We start from the raw sequence: 25238 nt of genomic DNA, 5'->3' as shown, positions 1-25238 counted from the left end.
CTTAGAATATGGGGTTACCGACTTGAATCGCACGCAGCCTGTCTCAGGCCGCTGCAGAACTCAGCAGCTTGGGAAACAGTCAGCTCTCGCCTTCATCAGTCCTGTGACCCGACTCGCCTGCCTTCCACTTACTCATCACAAGGATGCTTCGGAAACGTGTTGTCCTCATTATAATTCACACTTGTGCTATTGTGTGCAGGCGCTGGCCTGACTTCCTGTTATGCAAAGCTCTTATTTTCACTTGAACTGGGATTAAATGACAGAGCCTACAGCAAAAGTGGAACCCAAAGTCCCTGGAAACCCTGGGGCAGAATTGGCCAGGCAGTTTCGAGTTTACCTTTCCCTCTGATGAAGATGAGGCTGCAAACAGCATGATTAAGAGGCCTCTGTGCTGAGATGGGAAGGATGTAAGAGCTGAAGTCAGGTGACCACTTTCTGCTGAATTTGGAGCTGTTTTTGTTCATTGTGATGCAAGTTCCACATAATTCACCCTTGAAAAGGGTGTGATTCAATGGTTTTTATATATTCCCAAAGCTGTGCAATCATTAGCACTCCCTAACCCCCGAACATTTTCATCACCCCCAAAAGCACCTCCATCCTGATGCGCAGCCCCTCCCTGGGCCCCTTCACCACGTGCCAACCCCATCTGGGCATGTTTGTTCCTTCTCACCCTGTCCCCCTTCCCCTCAGTCCCCCAGCTGTCCCCAGCCAGGTCACCAGAGGCGAAGTCCCTCTGGCTGAGCGCAAGACTGGGGTTATTGCCATTTCACTAACTGTAAGGGTGACTCTGCCACCCAGCACGATGTCATTCATCCCCGACGCAGAAGCCCCACCACGTTGCTACAACCGATAGGCAGAGTTCCCTGGAATGTGCGCAGTCGGAGAGGCACAGGAAGCCTGAGTGGGCTGCCCCCGCCTGCCGCATGGCCTCTGCAGCCCAACCACGCTCGAGAAATGGGCCTTCAGACAGGCCCTGGCCGGGTGGTTCAGTCGGTTAGAGCATCGTCCTGATATGCCAAGGCTGCGGGTTTGATCCCCCGTCAGGGCTCATACAAGAAGCAACCAATGAATGCATAAGTAAGTGGAACAACTAATTGATATTTCTCTCTCTCTCTCCCTCTCTCTCTAAAAAAAGAAAGAAAGAAATGGGTCTTCAGGATATGTAAGGTCAGCGTGAGGGATCAGGAACACTGCTGTGACTCTCACCTAGGGTACAAGTGTCTCCTTCTGATCTCACCCACACGTCCTGCATCCTGCGTTGCTCCTGCTGAAGGGAACACTTGCTCCCTAACCCACGCCCTAAGCCCAAAGAGGCGCAGCATACAAGGGGCACCTCTCTCTAGCCCCTCATCCCCTCTTCCCCAGGGAAGACTCAGCACCACCTTAAAAATATGTAAATATAATGCAAAATATATTATATATTGTATGCTATATTGTAATGTGCAATATATTATATAATATAATACACAGTACATAATACATATTTACATCTTTGTTTTTGTCTGTGCCTTCACTAGAACATACTGTCCAAGAGAGCTCCTCACTGTCCCGCTTCCAGTGCCTAGAACTATGTGGAAACAGTGGATACTCTATAAACATGAATAATATTGAATAAATGAGGGAGAGAGGCTCGGGAAAGTAGAAAAGTGGCATGAAATCAAAGGCCAAAATTTAACACAGAAGAGTTTGTCACTAATGTGAGAAGCTCTGAATGTCAAGGCTCACATGTCTTTAAGATTTATATTTTTATTATATTTTAAAATGTTGTACTTCATGGCACCTAGCACAGTGGGGCCGTTGTTTGGTGAGCCCAGCCTCAGGGCCAGAGTTGGCCTCTTTGACCTCCTGGCAGCCCAGCTTTTCTTCCCTGGCATTACTGGCTCTCTGCTCAGCACGGCAGGAAGGGGACAGCCAGTTTTTCCCCCAGGGCAGCCTCCATAAAGGGCACTGAAGCCCCACCAGAAATGCACTGATGTGGAGAACATCAAAGTTACTGCAACTTTCCTCAGTACTGTGTGTAATAATAAGACTCTTGATGTAGGGTGTAAAACCCCAAGGGGTGTGATCTGGTAACAATGGGTAATAAGTACCTCGGCTGCCTTCGGATGTTTGCTTGCCAGTGAGGTCTACAGGCTTGGATCCAGAGTTGACTTGCCCAGGCCGGAGAGGAGAGGCACTTGGTGGTGATGGACCTGCTTCGCATTTCTCTTCTTCCAGGCAATCTGCTTTTTTTTTTTTTTTAAATTAATAATTTTTTTCAATTACAGTTTACATTCAATATAATTAGTTCGTATTGTATTAGTTTGTATTATATTATTGAATAGTAATATATTATTATTCAATTGTATTAGTTTCATAGGCTACTTCTTTAAATGAATGCTCAACAACTCTTTGAAGAGGCCTAAACTGTTATCCTGCCCAGGGTGCCCATACACCTCAGTCCATTCCTGCGCCTTCCCTCATGCTATCGCTCACAATGAGCCATTCCTCCTAATCCATCTTAACTTTCAGTCTTGCTCCCAACCCCATAATAGTTTCAGGCACTCAGAGCTACCACTAGGTACAACGACATTTGTTTTAGACAAATTTTCTCAAAATAGAAAAAAAGTCCAATCTATGTCTGATACTACCCAAGAATATCCCAGGCTCAACCTCAAATTTCATTTCAAGTGTTCTTCACGAAGCAATTGGGCAATTTCACACCAAGTCTTTTACCCAATGGGACCTCTGTTTCTTATCCCCTGCCCTAACCCAGGCAATTCAAAGGTAAAAAGAGAAAGTAAAGACATCATGGAAACTGGGTTAGCATTTCTTAATCATTTTGATTAAGCACAGAATCTAGGTCAATGACATTTTGCCATGGTGCACATTGGGGTAGATCCAGGCAAGCTTGATTTTCTTGATCTTTCTAAATAAACACATCTCCCTTTATCCCTGCCAAAGAGAGTGGAAAATCACTTTAAGAAGTCGTTCTACCAACATTAGCTCTAACAAGTTGGGTAACCTGCTTGGCACTGGGTTTCATTGGTCACCAGTTGCCAAAGGGCACTTGGATGGTTGGTTTGTAGCTACCATAAGTTAGTTTATAACCCAGTGTTTTCAGGATAGAGGCTCTTTATCTTCCCCCCTTTACCTAAACAGCAGAACAATAACCAGAGTGTGCTTAACAATAAAAGAATGAGGGTAAGTAAATTTGATTTTAAGGCCATGACGTCAAACAGGGTAAACCGTCAGTTTGGTCTTGCATGTGGTTTCATGCAGGTTTGAGCCGCACTGGTTCAGCCAGTGTCAGGCTGTGAACTCCCTGACATCTGCCCTATAGACACACAAGGAGAGTCTGTTAGACTAGGAAGTATATTTGCGCCGCAGGCAAATATATAAAATAATCTGCTCCTGAAATGTGATTGTGACAAACATTGTTTTGTGCCATCAGTCTTATAGCAGGAAACAGCATTTACTATGGTCTTCCCTCAACAAAACCACATGGGCTTTTAAGAGCAATTTTGAACAAAGTAAATTCAAGTCCACAGATGTTTCATCACCCAAAAATGCAACTTCTGGTTTGCCAGTAATGGTTACCAACATTTTCCAAAATCTCTTGGGTATGAGGTTACTTTTCTCCCTGAAGATTCAGATCAAGCAGCCTTCCTAATTCCCACCCCACGGGGTAGAACTGAGCACTTTGCTTCCGGCAGTGCCCTATCCAAAGTGCTCATGTTGCTGGTGCATCCAGTTTTGTCCCTGTCTGTCTCCCCTACCGTTTCTTGAGCTTATTGGGAGTAAAGGTCATTGTATGATCACCTTATCTTCTCAATGCTTAGTATAATGCCCGGTACAAAGCTGACACCAAATATATGTTTGTTGAATAAGTAAGCAAAGTCCCTTGGAAAGGTACAGAATGTATGGTTTCTGCAGTCAGCTTAATTTCTTCCATTAGCCAAACCATGACCAATAATCAAATTGAAAAGAGTTAAAATATAGACAACAATAACTTCCCATTTTCTTCAGACCACAAATTTTTCTTCCAAATAACCTTTTCCTTCAAAGACCATTTATTTTTTAGCTCCTTTTTAAGAGAACGTCTATTTAGAAAGTTACAGAGGCAAAAGAAGGGTCCTTGGAAGACATGGGCCCTGGGAACAAGTTATAGAGGCAAAAAAAAACCCCCAAAAAACGGGCCCTTGGAACTTAGGAGAGAGAAGGGTAAAGGTAAGGAGCCTGGGGGGAGGGGGAGGGGAGGGAAAGGTGTGGGCATGCTCCTGGGAGGACACCTCACACTCTGTCCTTCATCTTTTTTTTTTTTTAATGTATTTTTTTAAATATATCTTTATTGATTTCAGAGAGAGGAAAGGAGAGGGAGAGAGAGAGATAGAAACATCAATGATGAGAGAGTCATTGATCAAGCCCACAACCCGGGCATGTGCCCTGACTGGGAATCGAATCCTGATCACCTGGATGCTAGGTCAACGCTCAACCGCTGAGCCACGCCTGGCTGGGCGGTCCTTCATCTTGAGGGTGTTTTTTTAAAAATCCTCACCCAAGTATATATTTTTTATGTGTTTTTATTGATTTTTTTTTTTTTAAGATAAAGAGGAAAAAGAGGGAGAGAGAGAAACACTAGTGTGAGAGAGAAAGAGAAACTTTGATGGGCTGCCTCCAACACACCCTCTACCAGGCACCTGCCCTGACGGGAACCGAACCAGAAACCTCCCTTTTGCAAGTAATGACACCCAACCAACTGCCACACTGGCCAGGGCAAGAGGATATGTTTTTACTTTAGAGAGGAAGGGAGGGAGAGAGGGAGGGAGGGAGGGAGGGAGGGAGGGAGGGAGGGAGGGAGGGAGGGAGGGAGGGAGAGAGAGAGAAAGAGAGAAACATTGATCGGTTGCCTCCCACAGGGCTCCAACTGGGGATTGGACCAGCAACCTAGTTATGTGCCCTGACTGGGAATTAAACCTGAAACTTTTGGAGTATGGAACAACACTCCAACCAACTGAGCCCTTTAGCTCCTTTTAAAAGTTTATATTATATAAAGTTATAAATTATACAGCAATGGGTATAGTCATCAATGCAACCAGAGACTATTTTTGTTCAGTCTCTGACACTAATCAACAGTGTTGCATTAGGAAAGAATTCTGGAATTGATTAGTAATGTCTGTGGTGCTGGTGGGAAAGAATGATGGAAAATATGCTGGATGTTTGCCATCCTGGTATAAACCTCAAGCATTCCTTTCAAGTTCTAAACTGATTTATTTTTCAGTAGTTCAAGGACTACCCAGCATTTTTAACATGTATACTATGCATGCTATACGTGGCCAGGGTGCACTCAGTATTTATTAGATCCTGGCACCTTGCAAAATACTTTGCATAGATTGTCTCATTTCATCCTCACAGCATTGCTGTGGGACCTATGCTACTATTATTTACACTATACAGGATGCGGAAACTGACACCCAAAGAATTTGAATGGCTTGCAGGGTCACATGGCTGTAATAGTGAAATCAGGATTCACACTCTGAGAGTTTTCTGCAGAAACTGTGTTCTTAATCACTGTGATGAAGTACCTGTTGCACTTTGGCTTCTTTCTTGACTAAAAGACTAAGATAAAGGCTTCAATGGAAGAAAAATAAGCATATTCAGGGATTAGGAAACTGCTTTGTTTTTCAGTATTTTACTGCCAATGATTTGCAAGCTTAAGTACCACAGTACAAATATTGACTGTTCCAGAGTCACTAATATCATAGGCAAGCTGTTTGAAATGCATGCATCCCTTGGAAAATTCACTCAGATATAGTCATTTTTCAGTAGTACTATGAGTTCAAGAAGTTTTGATATTTTAGGTAAAATGAAACCAAAAACTTTCCTTATCTCCCATGTACATGTGGAGAGAATGGTTAAGAACTTCAGTTGGGCCTCAATGAAATAGGCAATTATTCTAGATAGTCAACTGGTCAGCAAGTTCTCCCATGACATGCCACCCTCTGTTCCACACTCCCTGACACTCAGCAGATGACCTTCTCTCTCACGCGTCCACTCTGTCCCCAGTCCTTTAGGCCAGGTAGACTCACTCAGGCACTACGCCCCTGCCAGTCCACACGGGCAAGCCTCACTGCCGGCAGCGTTGCTGGGCTCAGATCAGAAGAGGCTCGGATCAGAATTCAGCATGAGGAGTTAGCAGAGATGGTGCATGGGACCAATTCTTCACGTTTAGCTGACCAATCGTTGGAGCACGGGACCTGGTCACACTTCCATTCAATGAAGGCTGAGAAGTAGTCCCCCTCCCACCCTTCCCCGCAATCTGCGAAGGTTTGAAAAGGCGGATGCCCAGCAGGTGGAAGGACATGCAAGCTGCTTCACAGAGGAAGATGCTGTCTTTTGTACATTAATTTCCTTCTGTCCCTACCCGTGATTACCCCACTCACTCCTGTCTATGCAAGACTAATCCTCACGTCACCTGTGCTCTGAACCTCATTCTTTAGAAGAACTTGCTTCTGCCCGGCCAGTGTGGCTCAGTTGGTTGAGCGTTGTCCCATGCACGTGCTCCGGTGGCAGGCTGGATCCCCGGTAGGGGGTGGGTGGGAAGCAGCCAATCGATGTTTCTATCTCTCTGTCCCTCTCCCTTCCCCTCTCTCTCTCTCTCTCTCTCAAATCAATAAAAACATATTTTAAAAAATAAATAAAAGAACTTGCTTTCTCCTATACTGAGGATCATAGTTTTAAATTAATTTCCAAGTAGCCATTCACTGCATTAATGGATTCTCTGTTTAAGAAATTAAGATATTACAGATAAGGCTAAAGTCGAGTAGGTAGCTGAAAATATGGATCTTGAAAGAGAGGTCCAGAAATAGTTTAAATGGTTGTTGAAATTGCGGTCATAGATGAGATTCTGGAGAACGTTTCCTGTCTATGTTAAGTCCTTTTGAAAGGTTTAAACCCTTTGCATAAACAGCCTCAAATCACCCTCATCTTCTGAAACAAAACCGACAAACAAAACCAAAGCATCTCCCTTTTTCTTAGCCCTCTTGTGGTTATCACCTGTCTCTTTTTCTCCTCTCGTTTCATTCACCCCTTTGAAGGTTTTTTCCCTGTGTCTTCCCACTTCTGTAGTTTCACTATATATTTTGCTTTCATTTATGCCAAGTTAGACCTAATGACAAACAGCACGTACTTATGCCAGGCGTTTCAAGAAAAACCCAAGTGCACTTTAGTATTGCCTTTCACTAGCTTTGATCCAGAGTGCTGGGAGTAGGACTAAGGGAGCCAGAAGACATCTGCACAATATAGCCATCTAGCTGTGTTCTCGGCTAGACAGACCGCAGGCCCCCTAAAGGGAAGGAGCCTCTTCTTCCTGCTAGGGGACTTAGAGCATCTGCATCCGGAGTTCCCAGCATTGGCAGCACTCCACAGAGCACTTAGCACAGCTGGAGAGCTGGGCATTGCTAAGGTAAGCACTTCCTTTGTCAAGAGCTTATCTGGGCGTAATTGTGATTATTGCCAGAAGTGTGCAGCAGGCTTCCTTCTCCGCCTCACCCCAGTCAATCAATCATCCTCATGAGTTCACTCTTGCATCCTCATGTAACATGTAAACATATAATTGTTCATATTTTTAAGACTAAGATCCTTCTAGATTGTTTTGGTGACCCTCTAAAAGGAGTCTCAATATATGAATATTAAGCCAATAGATCCCACCTGGGAGCATGGAGAAGTCTTCATAGCATGTGTGGGTCACAAATGAGAAAGTCAGCAGGCTTAGGCGAGGGGGAGGGTATATCAACCAGGGACAAAGGGATAGAGACATAAAAGGGCACCTGTAAGCTCAGGGAATGGGGGAGAGTGAAGGGCACGTGGCAGACATGAGATTGAGAAAGGGTTAGACTGGGCTAGCTCACAAAGGACTTTGCCCCTGGATTGGAGAGCTAATCAACAAAAAGGGGGCAGAGTCTGTGTCTAAAAATTCACCCTTGAAGCCTTGGGGCCACAACAAACCCTTACCTTGTCCCCTGATTACTTGTTGGGGATGGTTCACTGCAGACCAGAAAGAGGAACAGACCTCTACCCTGAGACTCTCAGGGTTCCCCCCAGATTTTATCTTAGCAAAAAGCCCAACAGAAGTGACAGGGCCTTTGCAGTGCCCCTGTGACCTCCTCAAGTGGGTACACCCTGGCCTGGGTGCTTGTTCTCGCTGTAGACTTGAGCACTATAGCTATAGTCAGGAGACTGGGGATTTTCCTCTGTGTTAAAAACACTTCAGTTTCACTTGGTGCCAGCATTTGCCAGGTCTCAAAGTCTAGAGCCATCCACAAACAAGGCCTGTTCAGATAACTGCCATGAGCCCCCTGCCCCTCTTAAGCTAACAAAAACACTCTTATCTCCCAGCCCCCCCCTCCCCCAAATCCCCATCATTGTCCAAATGCACCAACTTCCTATTTTTCCTGGCCTGAGGCCCGCCTCTTCGCTGCCTCCCCTTGGTTTCCCAGCAGCAGCCAACATCGCCTGCAACCCGAGCTGCAGGGAGGCGGGTTCCACTCGGGAGTGTGCAGGACACAAAGCGTGGGAGGAGGCGCTGTGGTGGGTTCCTCCGAGTTCTCCCAGAGCCACAGGCATTTGCAAGGCTGGCCTGGGAGCAAGCCTGCTCTAATACGCATGTTAACCCATGGCTGAAGTCATTTCATTGCAAGTCACGTGTTCACACTTCAGGGTTGACAAAGCTATTTTCATATCTATTACCTCTCTTCATCCTCACAACAATCCATGAGGCAGGATGTGATTTTTGTTGGAAAGGTGAGGAAATCGAAACTCAGAGAATTTAAATGGCCTTTCCCAGACCACCGGGCAGAGTCCACAAGGGAATTTACCACTTCTAACTAAATCCTGTGGGCTTGGCCCTATGCTTGGCATCGCAGAAAGGAAAACTGGCTTTGATAAGCCCTCGATGTGTGTGGGTGAGTGCATACACACATAACATACACACACACACAACAATCATGGTGCCTATTCCACTTTAAACTCATTTGGAATGAACCAAAGCACTTAGCACAGAGCCTGACACCATACAGTGCCTCACCTGGAAATGAGACCACTTTAAGATCACCATCAGTTTTTATGAATGAACTTCACTGCAGTTTATCACACTGAATGGTGATTATTTGGTTCCAAGTCTGCTCCCCTCACTAGGCTGTGAGCTATTCGGGTCTCCATAGTGCCCAGCACACCATTGATGCTTAGGGCATATTTTTTTAAAAAAGAGTGTGAGAGGCATGAGGACAGATAAACCGCCCCGTCACTCACCTTGCGAGGGCCATTATGCTCATATTAATTCTCTACAGCTAATAGTAAGCTCAGGACCCCTCAGGTCAGACTCAGTAGGACGGGGTGCGCTGAGCAGGTATGCAGAGACACACTGAGGTGTGTCAGGCAGATCTGGGCACTAGGTACCAAGTGCAGGTGCCAAGGCAATACCGAGACGGGAGGAGTCTTGGAGTGAGCAGGGGAGAGGCACACACTGAAAATGGCATAGCTGATGGGCAGTGATGGGACAGCACCTGGCCTGGGAAAGGGAGAGTTGGGAGGTCTGCCCGATTCACTAAGCTTAAGGGTGGCCCTTCCATCAGGGGACGGTTCTCTCTGGTCCCCTCTCACTCACATCATCTTGAAGGTGTTCTGCTCCACCCAGCCGCAGCCCTAAGAACGAATGTGTGTGTGCGATGAGGCCGTTAAGTGGAAGGAGAGGCTGGGATGAAGAGAAAGGACACTGCAATTCTCAATAATCCCTTCAAATCGCTCTTTGTACTGTGGCCTGTCCCACCCCCTTATTGAAGTTATGCACCAACAAGTGGGAAACTAAACAATTAATTTTTAAAAATCCCCAGTTGGGAACAAAGTGGAAAAGAAACCAGTTCCACCTCACCAGGTAGCTGGGGAGTCACTGACATTCTCTTCATCTCCCCACTGGGGGGAAGGGATAACAGAGGCTGGACACCTGTCTCTACCGGAGAAGTTCAAGGCTTTGTTTATGGGGAGACTAGAACCAGACACAGTGAGCTGCTTCTTTTTGTCTTATCTCCCAGGGCAACCTGGTTTGGTTCTCCCAACCCCCATTGTGAAAAAATGCCTCTGCTAGTCCCTTGGATAATGAGAAGTGATGGGGGCCCTTGCAATGTCCTTGAGACAAAGGCTTCTTATCAGATCCCAGAGCCCAGCGGAGCAGAGCCTGAGAACTGAGTGCCCAGGGAAGCTCCGGCTGGTGAGCAGCAGGTGTGTCCCTCATCTGGCACGGCCCAGGCAAGGGTTAGCACGGAGGCGGTGAGGATGGCACCGCCAGGGCATCCCGCCCAGTGAGAGGAGCCAGGAGACAAACGGGGCTCACATTTGAGGCAGTCAGAAGAGCTCTCTCCTCCAGTTCTGGGCCAGAGTCCCTTGAAGAGAAGAGTTCTGGGCCGTTTACTAGGAGAGAGGTTTAGGTATAGACACTAAGGTCAAAGCTCAGTGGTAAGAACAGGGCATATGGGAAAGGGGAGTGCACTTTTTCATTAAGGGGGTCTCCGTGCCCAGAACACAGGACTGAAGCTGGTGGGAAACCACCTGCCTCCATTTGGATTGGACCAGGTAACTGGTGGGGGGGGGGGGGGTGAATCCTGTGTGTAGGAATTAAGCGACCCCCCAGCTATGGAAGGAGAATGAATTACAGTGACGGGAACCCAGGTAGGACCTGACAGTACTGGATGATTTTAAACTGAGCTAAAGTTCCTTTGTAAAATAAGGTTCGTGTTGACTTACTTTTCCCCCAGAATTAAAGTTCTTCCAGGATGGAATTTTAGAGACACTGGGACAACCACCTCCCACAGCCTCCTTCCCCGAGGCCCCCTAAGGGAAATGGAGGCATTGATGACAACACCTGCCATTGATCCAGGAGAGATGAAAGTCTGAACGCAGTTAGAGAAGAGAAACTCGGCACTTTGACTCCATGACAGCCGGAAAACCAACGTGTGGTCGCAAATGCACTGGCTTCAAATGATCCATCTTTGAATCCCAGTCCTGCACCTGACTGGTGGCCAGGAGTGACAGTGGAATAGCTCCCACACTGCAAAGCGAAATACTAGACAGCCTATGTGAGATTTGAGAAGAGAAGATTCAGAGACAAAAGCATTTAGGAAAGAAGTTTACTTTTAAAGGAGCTCAAGGGGGTCAGACTTCAGAAGGACTGCCTGGCAAAAATAAAAAATAAAGCTAAATTCATGGTAGGTGTTTACTGGAGGGAGCAAAACCTCAGTGTCAGCAAGGTTACCTGGTGTGTATTAGCCCGTCGTGGTAGAAAGCAGGGGCTTTCCCACATGAGTAGCATAGCCTCAAAGTCATAACAAACGGCCACGTGTCAGCATTGCAAAAGTCAAGGTCAAGTTCTTGTCAGAGTCCAGTAAAAGTCAAATGACAGCCCCCACCCCATTGGGAGGGGAAGGGATTATGGAGGCTGGAAACCTGTCTTTACCGGAGAAGTTCAAGGTTTTGTTTATGGGGGGACTGGAACCAGACATAGCGAGCTTCTTTTTTGTCTTATCTCCCAGTGCAGCCTGGTTTGGTTCCCCCAAACCCCACTGCGAAAAAATTGTGTACAGGTTACTTAAACAGCAGCAGGGCAAAGTGTCAATTTTGTTATCAAAGGAGGTGGCTGAAACCCTGTTAGCGCTTGCAAACCTAAGAGTTCAAGCCGGAGAGCTGGAGGGAGATTGGAGACTGGAGCATCTCTTTAAAGACCTGCAGGTGCGGAATCCCAGCCCTCACTCCAAAGAGGAAGGGGTGGCTGGAGGGGTGGGGGCCAAGGGGGCTTTCTTTCCCTCTCAAGCCTCGTCAGGGGCGTGAAAGCCTTGCTCAAAGGGCTTCCATCTGTGGGAGAGACAGCTAGAGAGGAGCGGCTGGTGGAAGCAGGCTGGGGCAGCAGGGCGGGCTGAGCCAGAGGTCCAAGGGTGTTTGCCCAGGTCCAGACGGGGGCCCTGGCAGAGAGGGCTTGCCTGGGACCTGGAGAGTCCACCCCAGGGAGAAGGCTTGGAAGAAGGGGGGCTGAAGCTGTACTGAGAGACAGGGGCCGAGGGAGGAGCTACCTACTGACCAGCCCGAAGACACAAATCCACACACACACACACACACACACCCCGCAACAGGGGGGTGGCAGGGACAGGATTTTTAGCATTTCCAAAAAATCCACAAAAGATAAAATCGCCCTTAAACATTTGCCAAGTCAGAGGAAACTAAAATCAGATAAATGCTGGTCAAATAAGACCTCTCCTGCCTTTTGTGTTGCTTTTTTTCCTCTCCCACTGCAACTCATAAAATTTTTAATGTGCCTCAGTTTATCTTCTTACAATGGGTACCTAGGAGATATTGAATTAGAAATTTGAGGCTATGACTTTATACATTTGGCTCCCAGGGCAGAACATGGAAATAATTTTTCATTAGATTAAGAAGCACTTTATGAAAGACAAGAATTCCTAGGGGAAAGAGAAATCTGCCAAAGAATTGCCGAAAAGAGCACAAAAGCTTTGCTGTTGGTAGACTTATAACCCATCTGAAGTAGAGAAATCTCAAAAATCAATACTTGCTACAACCAAAGAGGATGTCTTACTTTTTACTAAGGAACAAACAGCCTTCCATGTTTGTTTGTTTTTTTCTTTCCCCCTGAGCTTTGCTTTTTTTCCACTTGGCAATATATACTGAATCTTTTTCTTTAAAATAAAGAGCTAAAGAAGACTTATTTTTTATAATGAAGAAACCTAAATATGTTTGTAGGGCAAGGGGAAGAAAAACCAGTGATGAAAGTAAAAGATAAAATATGTCCTTTAAAACTGTCCTCGATGTAACAAGATATGACACTGTATGGAATGTACAATTGTAATTTAGAAAAGCAAGCTTATAGACAAAGATGGGAGGGAATATAAAAGGATTCTAACCGTTGGAGTAAGGTAGGTAGAAGCGTGGCAGATAGCTCCTCAGATTTTAAACTTTCTTAAATGTTAGCATAACCTTCAAATTGAAATAACTTCAGTAAGTTATTTTTGATAAGACAGTATTATATTATTTTAGGTATATTATTTACAGCTGGGGCAGATAATTTACAACTGAGGACCCCATGACTTATGATCCTATTTCTTTAGCTTTTCTACTAGATATCATTCCAACTATTGCTATCTTTATTCTTAAAAATTTTACCAGGAATCCTGGTGGGTTTTTCAGGTCTCCCCCCAGCATCATACTTAAAAACTTTTCTCATCCAGGTTAACCCACCTCTTGAAGAACTATTTTTATTTTAATTAGTAGAGATCATCTTTCACTCTCTTTAGCTTTTTGACAATTTGTGGTCAAACTCCTGAAGCCCCTATTCCTTTGATACAGGTCGACACTGTAATCACTGGCTGCACAGCTACATCATCAGAATTCTTTGAAACCTTTGTAATTCAAAATATCCTATAAAGATACTGTTTACAAAATACAAAAAGTGGTGCAACTCTAATAGGATTATCAAGATAATTAGAATAAAATAAAAAGAGTAATCAATAGCAACGGAAACCTTGTTCCTCTGGGCAAGCAGATAGTTGGTTTAGAAATGTGATTCTGGCAACTTGTTATCAAGACCTGAAAGCCTTTTTTTCTGTTAAAACACGTGTTTATTAATATTCAGTGGAAATGTAAATATCTTATCAGAAGGCTGGGTTCTGATCACAGTTTATCAGACATTTCATTGATTTTTTTTTTTTTTTTTTACCTTTTTAAAACTTGACCTCAGAGGCCCTTCTATTCTCTCACACAAAAGAGAAAAGCCAAACAACACGTGAGATAATTTTGTACATGATCACTGTGCATAACAGCCTCTCCAGATCCACATATTTCCATAGCTGGGCAAAGAAATTATTACAACTCTTTCTCTTGCAATGATTTTGGCCCTTGGGCTTAAGAAATATCTTTGCTTATTTTATTTCATCCAATTCTCACAGTACATTGAGAGCATTGTTGTTGTTCTATTCTGCAGATAGGTGGACCCAGGATCCGAGAGATAAGCGGCTTTACAGTGAAGAGACCAGGCCCCTTGAATCCCAGCTAGGGTTCCCCACGTTGCACACTGGGTATAGGTAGATGTTACCATGACAATAACACGGAGGCTACAAACAGTAAAAGAACAGATGCAGGTGTAAATCTAAACCATTTCTTCATATTCTGCACAGGGACTTTCATCCGGTTTCTTTCCACCTTCTAAAGACAGAACTATTTCAAAAGTGAACCATGATCTTGTCAGGCAGAGCTTTGGTGTCCCCTTTGGCCTTTGAATTGGACCAACTCATCTGATCGATCCCACCGTCCTTTCCAATCCTCACCAGATGCCGGTCAGAACCCAGGCTCTCCCTCGGACCCATGCTCACTCTCTGATTCCACTTTGGTATTCATCAGCTCCGCTGAACCTCCCATCCCTGCTCCGGAATTTCCTGCTGTGGCCGCTACAGGGGCTTAAGAGGGGGACTACACCAAATGGAGTCCAAATGGCCTTGCTGGGCCCAAATGGAGACTCTACGTCTCTCCCATTGTCTCTGAATCATGACAAGGCAAAGTCTAGATCTCACTTACAATGACAATCATGGGGAATTAAGAAGGACTCCTGGGCCTTGTCCTATGCACTCAAGCTGGTGGGATTCAGAAATTCCAGTGTAGAGAGAGGTCTTTGAGCATGAGATTTCTGGGAGATAGGGGACATGGAGTGTTTGGTGAGCAAAACCTAAAATGAAAGGCATATGTGCTGTAACTCTAACTGTCAAAGACCTGAGAGGTGGTGCAGAGCCTGGAGAGCACTGCCTTTAGATCCATCTTCCAGAGGAATCCAGATCTAGAGTCTGTGGCAGGGAAGAGAAAGAGCATCTCCAAAGCATCCCTAAAGCTCCCAGACTTGACCACAAGCCACCCTGTCTCAGATACTTCCCTTTCCCAGTGAGACCTCCCAGACCCAGCTTCCAGCTCCATGGTTATTCTCTTGTCATTTGACATACAGGAAACCAGGAAAAGAACTTCTTTTTTATGATATCTAAAGTCGAGTTTTTAAAATCATACGACTTTAGCAAACTACTTAGAAGGTGATTTTTTAAAATCTTTTTTGTAACTTGAAGGAACCAAGACCCATCAATTCACAACATACATTTCCTGAGCATCAACAAAAAGATGAGTGATAGACTTGGTAGAAAGAAGTATGCAACATGGTCCCTGACCACCGGTCTTGGAGTGATAGGACACTCAAGCATGTGGGACTTTTATACCATTGTTACATTGCAATTCAAGGCTGGTCCACACTCTTGGACATGGCCTGTTTCCAGGCCAAAGCTGCAGGATCTGCACCAGCAGAGTCATCCTTGCTCCCAGCTCCAAGGCCCTATCTTGATCCAATTTGAAAAAACTTAACCAGACCAGCCGCACATTGTGGAGTTCAGCATCAAGCCTCTTAGCACCGAGTTCAGCCCCAGGTCTGACACCTGGGTTGCTGCTTGTATTTGGAACACCTCAACTCTTGCTCAGGTCTCATCTCCGGTATATTTCCCATTCGACTCTGAGGCCTAGAAATTTCCTCCATCCCCAGCCTCCTGTTCATGGCACCCAACTTTCCTCCTGACCTCCTGAATGTCCCCAAACCTAGATTCCCACTCAACATGCTCTGCCTACAGGTGAACAACACATTTTGTGGTACTCTTGTGGAAAAACAAGAGCAATAAAATGTTAAGACACAGCAGCTATTGAGACCCAGGTGTCTCACGTTACCCTTCAGAAACCTACTTAAGCCACACCTGCAGCAGCTGCATGTCGTTGCCCTCAAAGTCCTGATACCCCATTGAAAACAAAGCTAGACACTGGCTTATGTAACCCAACCCCAAGTTTTTACCTCCGCCACCTGCTTCTCTAGAAACTGCCAATTCAGACCAAAGTTCAATATGGTTATAATTCCAACAAACAGCTGCATTTCTGATAAATAATTAGTTATCGAATTAACTGTGACCTTTGCACCTGCCAGGCCAAGCCAATTCGCAAGATTTTTAGAGAGCACATGTTTTAAGATTTTGTTTTGTTACCCATGTTATTTTTTAAATCACATGATTTTAAACACTTGACTTTAGATATCATAAAAGTTTTTTTGTCAGGCAGGATTCCTAACATAAAGTGTGAATATGTGTGTTGAGTTTAAGGTAACTCAGTAAGTAATTCCATATTTAAGCATGGTGAATTCAGAGTTTAAACTCCGTCAGTTCATGGTTTTCCACCTTTCTCTACCTTTCATCTCTCTTTCCAATGAGGAGGTGTCTGTGCCGAGAGCCATTGTCAGGGGCAGCTGGCTCTGCTGAGCGGTGGCTTAGTGGTCCTCATCTGGTCATCATTTTCACGAACGGGCCTCACTGTGGATGGTCATGCTTCACCATGGCCTCTGGCCCCTGGGTCCCCTCACTCTGCTTCTTCCTGGTTCTGATACCAGGCCTTTTCTGGGTGGACGGGTGGGCTCTCAGCTCCTTCTGAGCCCTTCTGTGGCTGCCATGGGAATTCTATGATTCTTCCTTGTGCCTCCCAGGGCATGTCACACATAGTGGGCTTTCCCCTAGTCAACTGCTGTCCTCCTATGCAGGCCCCAAGATGAGACATTCATTTATTTACCTTGAGTGTGATTGCCAATGTTGTCAGAGATCTAAAAAGAATGGATATATAGATATAGACACATTTCCTTGCTTCCTTAAACAGTTTACTAGAAATAATCTGACTGTACATTTACTAATTAGGAAATAGTTATTGAGTGCCCACTGTGTTCCAAGCACCATTCTAGGTGTGGGGATACAGTAATCAGAAAGACAAGGCATGAATCCTGATCTTGTGGAAATTTGATTCTACTGTGTTGAGACAGACAATAAACAGGATCTCATTTCACAATGAAAACTGACCTTATTTTGATTCTTATATCCAAACAACCCTCCATGAAATATTAAACTCCCCGCTCCCACCCCTGAAACAGGACATTCCTCAAAGCTCTGAAAAGTCTGAGTATTGTGCTAAAAAGTGTTAAAAAGTGCAGAAAGAACCTTTTCTAAGACAACATAAATAGCTATCCATTACTAACTGCTTAATATGTGCCAGGCATCATAAGGGTTTTTGTATGTCTTATCTCTAATTCTCAGTGCAATCCTAAATTAGGTGGATGTTATTGTTATTATTATTAGCCCCACTTTGCAAATGAGAAAATTGAGGCTGATATAATCTAAGTAAATTACCTGAGGTCACACAGGTATTAAGTGGATGAGCCTTAATGAGATTCAGATGGTTTGGCATCACCCTACCTCCCTACAAATAAATAGTAGGAAAATCCATAAGAAGAAAAGCAAAATTTAAAAAGAAGAGAAAAGCAAACTTATAGAGAAATAAAGAAAGTTTGTTAAAACGAAACAAATAGAGAAAGTTTGTTAAAGCTGAAGTTTGTGGAAACACAATTGAGGACCAAGCAGAAATGATAAAACATCTCAGGAAGGCGTAAAAATAGAATCTCTTTTACAAATATTCAATTCGCATATAAGATTCTGGGAACAGATCGTGAGGAGGTGAGGGAGGAGACTGGAAAGCGGGCCTGGCGCAACTGCTCTGCAGGCAGAGATCCTACACTAGGCGTCTACGTAGGATCTATGATGGATCCTCACCAAGCTCTCTACCCTTGTTCCTCACACCCCGGCACTGAATGTCCCTCCTCCAGCCCCGGTAAGCCAGCCTTCCGACCAGATGCAGGCCTCTTTCTTTGCATCTTTGGTCTCGGCCTGGACCCAGCCCCCCAGGCACACACAGGTTACTCCAGGCCATCCTGTCAGTCCAGGCCTCCCCATGCCCTGAGCGGACCCAGACCTCTCAGTGAACCCCTATGAACACCAGATTCCCTACCTGTATCACCTTCATCGGGATACCTTAAGTGGGTGTAGAAGGGAAGCACCCTGTGAACTGAGACAAAACCCATGGGGGCGAGTCCCAGGTGCTGTGTCCCACTCAGGGAGCCAAGAGGGAGAAAGCAGAACAGCCTGGCCCTTGGGGGGCCCTCGGAAGTCAGAGCTAGCCCGCCTTCTTCCTCTTGCCTCCACCTCTGTTGATGGCTTGGCTTCCACGTGTCTTGCCCTGGAGACACGCCTCCTCGCCTCCAAGATTCTAAATTCCTCGAAGTCGGCACAGAATAAGTGCCCCATAAACCTTCTCTCATGTTCCATAAACATTCTCTCTTCTTAGAAAAGGGGGAACCCAGCAATGGCCTGTTGTGAAAGGAAAACAGAGCACGGGCTATAACGCACTTTGTAAGCCAAGAATATCAGAAAACCTCCCCTCCTCTCCTCCCTCCAACCGCTCCTATTTTTCTCACCTTTCCCTTTCTGTATTTCTATTCATTGGAACAAAAGTGACATTGTGACCATGACCGCATTGTGGTGAATGGAAACACAAAGAACAGAACTGATTAAGCTGTTTGGAGTTTTCTGTCACGTGATCTGCATGGAAACAAAACCACATCAGATGTTCCATTTGGGACTCTTCAAGTTTTTTATGCTCTTTTCCTGCTCATTGGTATGTTATTTGTCCCCTTTCAAAGGATGTAGCTACTTCTTATTTGATGTTAAAGTGCCCTTAAGATATCCATGTTCAGAAAACATTTCTATTTGATTCCTGGTGCAGGGTAAACTGCATTAGAACAGTCTCTCTAAGCCCTGATTTGTGCAGGATTTACCTTTTCGGGCTAGTGCCTACAAAACTGTGAGATGAATTAAGTTTGTTTTCAGATCCTCTCTCTTTACCATCTCACTGTCCCTCAACTCCCAGCCCAGCAGCCGCGGCCTCCTACAGGACCCCAGCCCTCCTGTCTGGCGCTCCACAGAGGGAACTGGTGTCAGGAGCTCGAGCTCTCCTGCCAGCCTGCCTGGCTTCAAATCTAAGCTCTGCCCCTCCTGGTCCTGTGACCTTGGGCAAGTTACTAGATTTCACAGTCAATCAATTTGCTCATCTACAAAGCAGGAATAGGTTGCCGTGAGGAAGAAATATCTTAATAAATTTAAAGCATTTAGAAGGGGGCAGTGTGGAGCAGAGTGAATAAAGGCGGAGGCTATGCTGGCTCTGGGCCAGGTGACCAGGAGGAAGAGACAAAGATCCAGACACTGCATGGACAGTTCAGACAAGTGAAGCACCCCTCCCGACAGACAGACGGAGGCAGGAGACATTGGTTCTTTGTAAAATCAGGAACTGTTACCAGTCTGGGAAAGGAATCCTATTTGTTTTGCCAAATAAAATAAAATATGGATTTTCCCTATGAGGATAAATATTAGTGTCTGGTCATATGAGGGTATCTTATCAAGGCCTTGACGTTCACAGGTGATGGAAAGCTTCTCACAGCGATGCTTGGATTTTAGCAGCACACATCAGCTGAGCTGTTGTTCCTCTCTCTCTGGAACATGGCAGATGGGGCCCGAAGTTGTACAACCAGTAGAATGGAAAGATGTAATTCCTTGTGTTTGTGTCATTTAGTGCAGCCACCCAAACGTGTTCCCAGTAGAGTGCCCTTTGTACAGACCTAAGACTAGAACCACAGATGCATATAAAAGCCATTCAGCAAAATTCTACTCACCTGCATGAGCTAAAGAGGGGATGTTCAATTTATATTTGAAAATAAAAGGTTGCCTACCCCTGTTACTATGGATCTTGCTGTGACTAAATGCAATGATCTTATTTAACCCTTGCAATCTTCACACCCAGTGTTTTAGAAAAGACAAAACCAAGGTTCAAAGAAGTTAAGCATGTGCCCTAGTACCTGGAGGCAGAGTCTAGATTTGAAGCTAGGGCCTTCTGACCTCAGACTTCCTGCCTGAGAGAGCCCCCATAACTGTAAGACTAACACTGTTCCCCTTGCAAGGAATGATTCATGATTGGGATTACAACCCAATTTGGGTCAATAAAATATTGCAGTCCCCTTATCTGCAGAGAGATATGTTCCAAGACCCCCAGTGGAAGCCTGAAACCATGGATAGCATAGAACTTTATATATATCATGTTTTTTTCCTATACATACTCACCTTTTCACTTAAAGGAAGTGCTTTAAGGCTTCTCTTTGGCACATCCGAATTGCCAGCATCACTACTCTGGTGCTTTGGGACCATGATTAAGTAAAATAAGGGTTACTTGAGTTTACTCTCATAGAGCTCCTCTTGATAAGTTTATTGCTGACCTTCATCTTGACAATGCCACTAGGCATTTCTCTAGTCTCAATTTTTCTTGACTTCCCTGCAAGATTTTTTTTTTTTTTTGTTCTTTTTTGTTTTTTGTTTTTTTGGTTTTTTTAAACATATCTTTATTGATTCCAGAGAGAGGAAGGGAGAGGGAGAGAGAGAGAGAGAGAAACATCAATGATGAGAGAGTCATTGATCAAGCCCACAACCTGGGCATGTGCCCTGACCGGGAATCGAATCCCCAATCGTCTGGATACTAGGTCGACGCTCAACTGCTGAGCCACACCCGGCTGGGCTTAATTTTATTTTTGTTTAAAATATTACGGATGTCCCTTTTTCTCCCCAATGACCCGTTCCACCCCGTCCCTTCCCCCTCCCCAGTCCCTCTCCCCACCATTGTCCGTGTCCTTGGGTTGTGCATATATGCAGAAGAAGAATCTCATACCCTTTGGGACAGTATGGAAGGACCTGAAGAATATTATGCTAAGTGAAATAAGCCAGGCAGAGAAAGACAAACATCACATGATCTCGCTTATACATGGAATCTAAAGAACTTAATAAACTGATGAACAGAATAGATTCAATGACATGGAAGCATAGATGAGACTGACGAATGTCAGAGGGATGGAGGAGGGCGGGTGGGTGGAGGGGGAGAGAGTAACCCTGCAAGATTTAAATGAATTGAATATCCCCTCCTTCTTGGAATACTTTTCTATCTTGGCTTCCATGACTCCACACTCCCCTGGGCTTTCCCCTGCCTCACTGGCTGCTGCTTCCACTTCTCCCACGCTGAGTTTTCCTCCTTTGTTGAATTTCTAAATGTTGGCTTGTTTCAAGGCTTGGTCCTAGGTCCTCTGCTCTTATCTGTTTCATCTCTTCTTATACTCATTCAACCCTCAACCAATATTTATTGAGCGTCTACTCTATGCCAGACTCTGTTCTAGGCACTAGAAAGAAACAAAGTTCCTGCTTTTATAAAGTACACATTCCAAAAGAAGAGAAAATAAACAAAGAAAAAACAAAAGTATATAATATAATATTAGGGAGTGATAAGTGCAATGAAGAAGAATAAAGCCGGGATAGTGACAATGATGCTGTTTTTCGATAGGGTGGCCAGGGGAAGATGCTCTAAAGAGGTGACATTTACATCTGAGGAAAGTGGAATATGCGAGAGAGAAGTTAAGGATGATTCCAGGTTCTTGGTTTGCACGAAAGGAAGAATGATGGTGCCATTGACAGAAATAAGGAAAACCAAGGGAGGGGGAGGTTTGGGAGGGGAAAATCAAGAATTCTGGTTTTGATTAAGGACTTACCGGACACATTAAGTGGCTCTTTGGATAGAGTAAGTTCCTCTAGTGAATATTCCTTCCTCAGGTCTTAGGGAGACCTTTTCTGATCTCTGAGAGCATCCTGCCTGCCACTTCCTCCACCCAGAGAGTGTCTGTCACCCTCCTCAGTTTATTGTCTTCATGCTGGTCACCACGATCTGTGATAACAAAGCTTGGCTGTTGTTTGGCTCTCGCCACCAGAACGACGCCCTGGGAAAGCAGGGACCTTGTCGGCCTTGTTCATAGCGGCATGCCCCGGGCTTAGTGCTGTGCCTGTCCCAGAGTGAGGGCTCGACAAATAACTGCCGACTGAGAGAACGAAGGGTAGGCCGGTCCTCGGAGAGTCAGGACCACTGGTTCTTGCCTGAGCTCAGTCAGTCACTAGCTATATGGCTTCGGACAAGTCACCTCCGCGGTATTTTCTCAAGTTCAGAAGCCGTTTGATTAGATGATTTCTAAGAGCTAATTTGTCCATTTTGAAATTATGTTCAAAATCTAGGGTTTTATTTTACTTGTTCTGACCAGAATCTCATTCGAGTAATAACACTGTTAAAGGCATTTCTGATGCCAAATGAACGCAGATTATCTTTTAGGAGGACAGTTACCGCTCTGGTCCTACAGAGCTCTATATTCCCACCCCTGCACACACACCCCCCCATCAGTCTCAAGAAGCCAACCATTCTGCCAGGGGCCCGGCAGGGACAGGAAGAAATAACTGGAAATAAAGGAGAGGCGAAGGAGTTCATTTTCTGGAACATTCTTGAGCACCGTTTGAAGTATACTGTCATAGTTCATATGTACTTAGGGTTACTGGAATATTAGGCATATTTTCACAAAACCCTGTGAGGTAGGTATTAATGCCCCCATTTCACTGATGTAGGAAATGAAGTTGGAGGAGATTAACGGATTTTTCCTGTTTCAAACAAGGGGCAAGTGGCATAAACATACTGAGGCCTATGTGTCTTCACCCCCACACCCCCCATTGTGCTTTCCACCACACCATACATAGATGCCTCTGGTGAAGGGCAAACCCTCTTGGGCATAATCAGTTTCTAGTGGGCTCAGGTCTGTTTGTTGAGTCAACAAATGAAAAGAAATTGGATTTAAAAGCTCTCTCTTAGAACCCAGTGTTCAAAAAACAGTTTAAATTCCAACTCATCTGGGAAGTGCTATAGCAAAGCCATTAAATACTATGTAATTTAGACACATAGCCAGGTGGAAATAATGCCACAAAAATATCAATTTTCTCAGGAAGGCAAGGTTCCTGTTCTGACATAACAAGATTCCCCAGGGCTCCTTCTGGAGAAGGAAGGGAGGAGTATATATTCCCTACATCACTATCCAGAGTTAGGGCCTTCGGTTTTCCTTTTCCTCAGCAATTTTTGAAGATTCGCTTTCAAAAGAATTCTGTTCTTTCTTAATTGGAAAGGAATTCTTTTCCCATTAAGGTTACCTCATTATAGGTCTGTCGCTGTGCGCGTGTGTGTGCTACATATGAATCTTAGCGTTGGGCGTGACTCTGAAGGAATAGCTTTTATTTTTAAACCCATAAACCATTCAGCATGGATATAAAGCAGGAAGAAAAAGCAATGCAGCTGGGTGTCATTCCCTTCTCTCTTCCAGCCTGGAAAAGGGGGTTGGAAGGTGTGAATAGAGGAGGGCGTCATTATTTTTTACTTCCCTACCAACAAACAATGACAAAAGCAGACATCCAAGAAATAAAATGTCAACAAAGCAAGATCATAAATAGAAAAATGAATAAATAACGTTTATTTTGTACAAAACGGCTGTGAGTGTCCGAGGGCCCCCGGCGGGCACAGAGCGCCCCGGGCGGGCCGAGGCCTGGCGCCTCAGAGCAGCAGGAGCGCGCCCAGCAGCAGCTCGCCCTGGCCCAGCAGGCGGCCCCGCTCCAGCCCGCGGCCCGCGGCCTCCGCCTTGACGCGCACGGCCAGGCGGCGCAGCTGGTCCTCCGGGAGCCCGTCGAAGCAGAAGTCCTGGTCCAACGCGGCCTTGCGGCTCCGCCGAACCACCGCGCCGCGCTGCGCGCGCGTCTTGCCCGGCGGCTGCAGGACGAGGCTGACGCGGCAGCAGATGGTGCGGGGCTGGGCCGGGCCTCCGGCGGGGCCCTCGGGGCGCAGCAGGCGGAGGCACAGGCGCCCGCTGGCCGGACTGTACTCGGCCGCCAGGCGCAGGGCGCCTCCGGCGCGACCCAGAGCCACGGTGCCCTCGGCCTCCAAGCGCTCGGGCCGCGGGCCGGGGGCCGACGGAGGGGACGCGGAGAGGGCCCGGGCGGGCGACCCCGAGCTGGCGCTGAGGTCCTCGCTGGACACAGAGCGGGCGCGGGCCAGGCCGCGACTCCTCCGGGCCCGCAGCGCGCGGCTCAGCAGCCCTTCGGGGGCGCGCAGGAGGCGGGGGCCGCGGGGCCGCGGGGAGAGCGCGCTCCGGCGTGGGAGGGTGTCTCCGGGGGCGCCGCTGGGGGGTTCGACGGGGGCGTCTCTTCCTCCGCCGCCGGCGTAGGTGCGGGCCCGCGGGCGGAGCGCAGGCGGGGCGGCGTCCGGCTGCAGGAGCGCGGCGGCTCCGGGGTCCCCGAGGAAGAGCGACTCCTTGCGGCGGGTGTGCGGGCTCTCGAGCAGCGCGCAGAAGCCGTAGGCGGTGCGCGCGCGGGGCAGGTGAGGCAGCGAGAGCGCGGCCTGCGAGCGCGGGTCCCAGTCCGTGCGCCCCGCGCCGTCGTCGGCCCCTCGGGGCCACAGGTCGGGCTCAGCCGCGCACCGCCGGGGCACCGCGGCGGCCGGGGGCGGAGAATCGGGCGCGCAGGGTGCGGGCAGCCGCGGCGGGATGCAGAACTCGGGGATGCGGCCGGGGGTGAGCACGTTGGAGAAGGCGGGCTCCGGGGCGGCGCTGCCCGCGGCCGAGGCGCGGAGTTTCCCGAGCAGCCGCATTGTCCGATGCGCGGCGGGGAGCGGCGGGAAGAAGCGCTCCTGCGGGGGAGAGAGAAGCTGTTGAGTTTGGGCACTTGGGGCCCCTGGAGGCTTGGCTGGACCCCCTGCCCAGGGCCTTCCGAGGATGCCAACGCGCCTGCCACCCAGGCCAGTGTGAGCCGCGCTCTCGAGCACCCACACACCAGCCCCGCCTTCCATTCATTGGTACTAAATAAACGACAAAATAGGAATCAGACCTTTTCTCCTTCCTCAGTCACTCTGGGTCGACTTGCAGGGTCAGTGTCCGCCGCCTCCAGGTCCCGGCTGGGAGGCCAGTTTCAGCACCGCGTCCGGGACAGTGCGCGCCTGCCTCTCTTATACGGCGCCCGGGCCCCGCCCCTGGCCGGGAGCCCACCCCCTGGAGCCCCGACGGCCCGCCTCCCCGCCCCTTCCCGGAGGCGCGTGTCGGCCCCGCGGCCGGTGCTCGGACGTGAGCGAAGCGGCTGCGGGAACTGGCGCCGCCCGGCAGCCCCGGGAACTGCACCCGCTCTGCGTGCCCGGAGCCCCGCAGGCCTGTGGAAGGCTGTGGGTGCAGAGCGCGCCTCGCCGTGCGGCCGAGGGACGGTGCGCAGCCCCCAGGCGGCGGCCTCTTGGAGAGGGTGCAGCGGGAGGAGGAAACTGGAAATTCCCGTTTTGCTAAGAGCTAAATCCTGGCGCCCTGAAGGTGACTTACATGCCCCAGGGGCTTC

General features: G+C 47.2%; 1 protein-coding gene across 1 annotated transcript; it reads right to left on the bottom strand.

Moving 5' to 3' along the window:
- Positions 1 to 23313: 23313 nt before the first annotated feature.
- Positions 23314 to 24510, bottom strand: LOC148094115 (C2 calcium-dependent domain-containing protein 4A-like). The gene has a single exon (XM_087814504.1). It carries the CDS (start codon positions 24508 to 24510, stop codon positions 23422 to 23424), a length of 1089 nt encoding a protein of 362 aa, XP_087670630.1. The 3' UTR covers positions 23314 to 23421.
- Positions 24511 to 25238: the final 728 nt, after the last annotated feature.

This window comes from Miniopterus natalensis, chromosome 1, assembly GCF_054644295.1.
Source record: "Miniopterus natalensis isolate mMinNat1 chromosome 1, mMinNat1.hap1, whole genome shotgun sequence".
Lineage (NCBI taxonomy): Eukaryota > Metazoa > Chordata > Mammalia > Chiroptera > Miniopteridae > Miniopterus > Miniopterus natalensis.
Note: the sequence above shows the minus strand (reverse complement) of the source record. Positions and strands in the feature narration are given on the sequence as shown.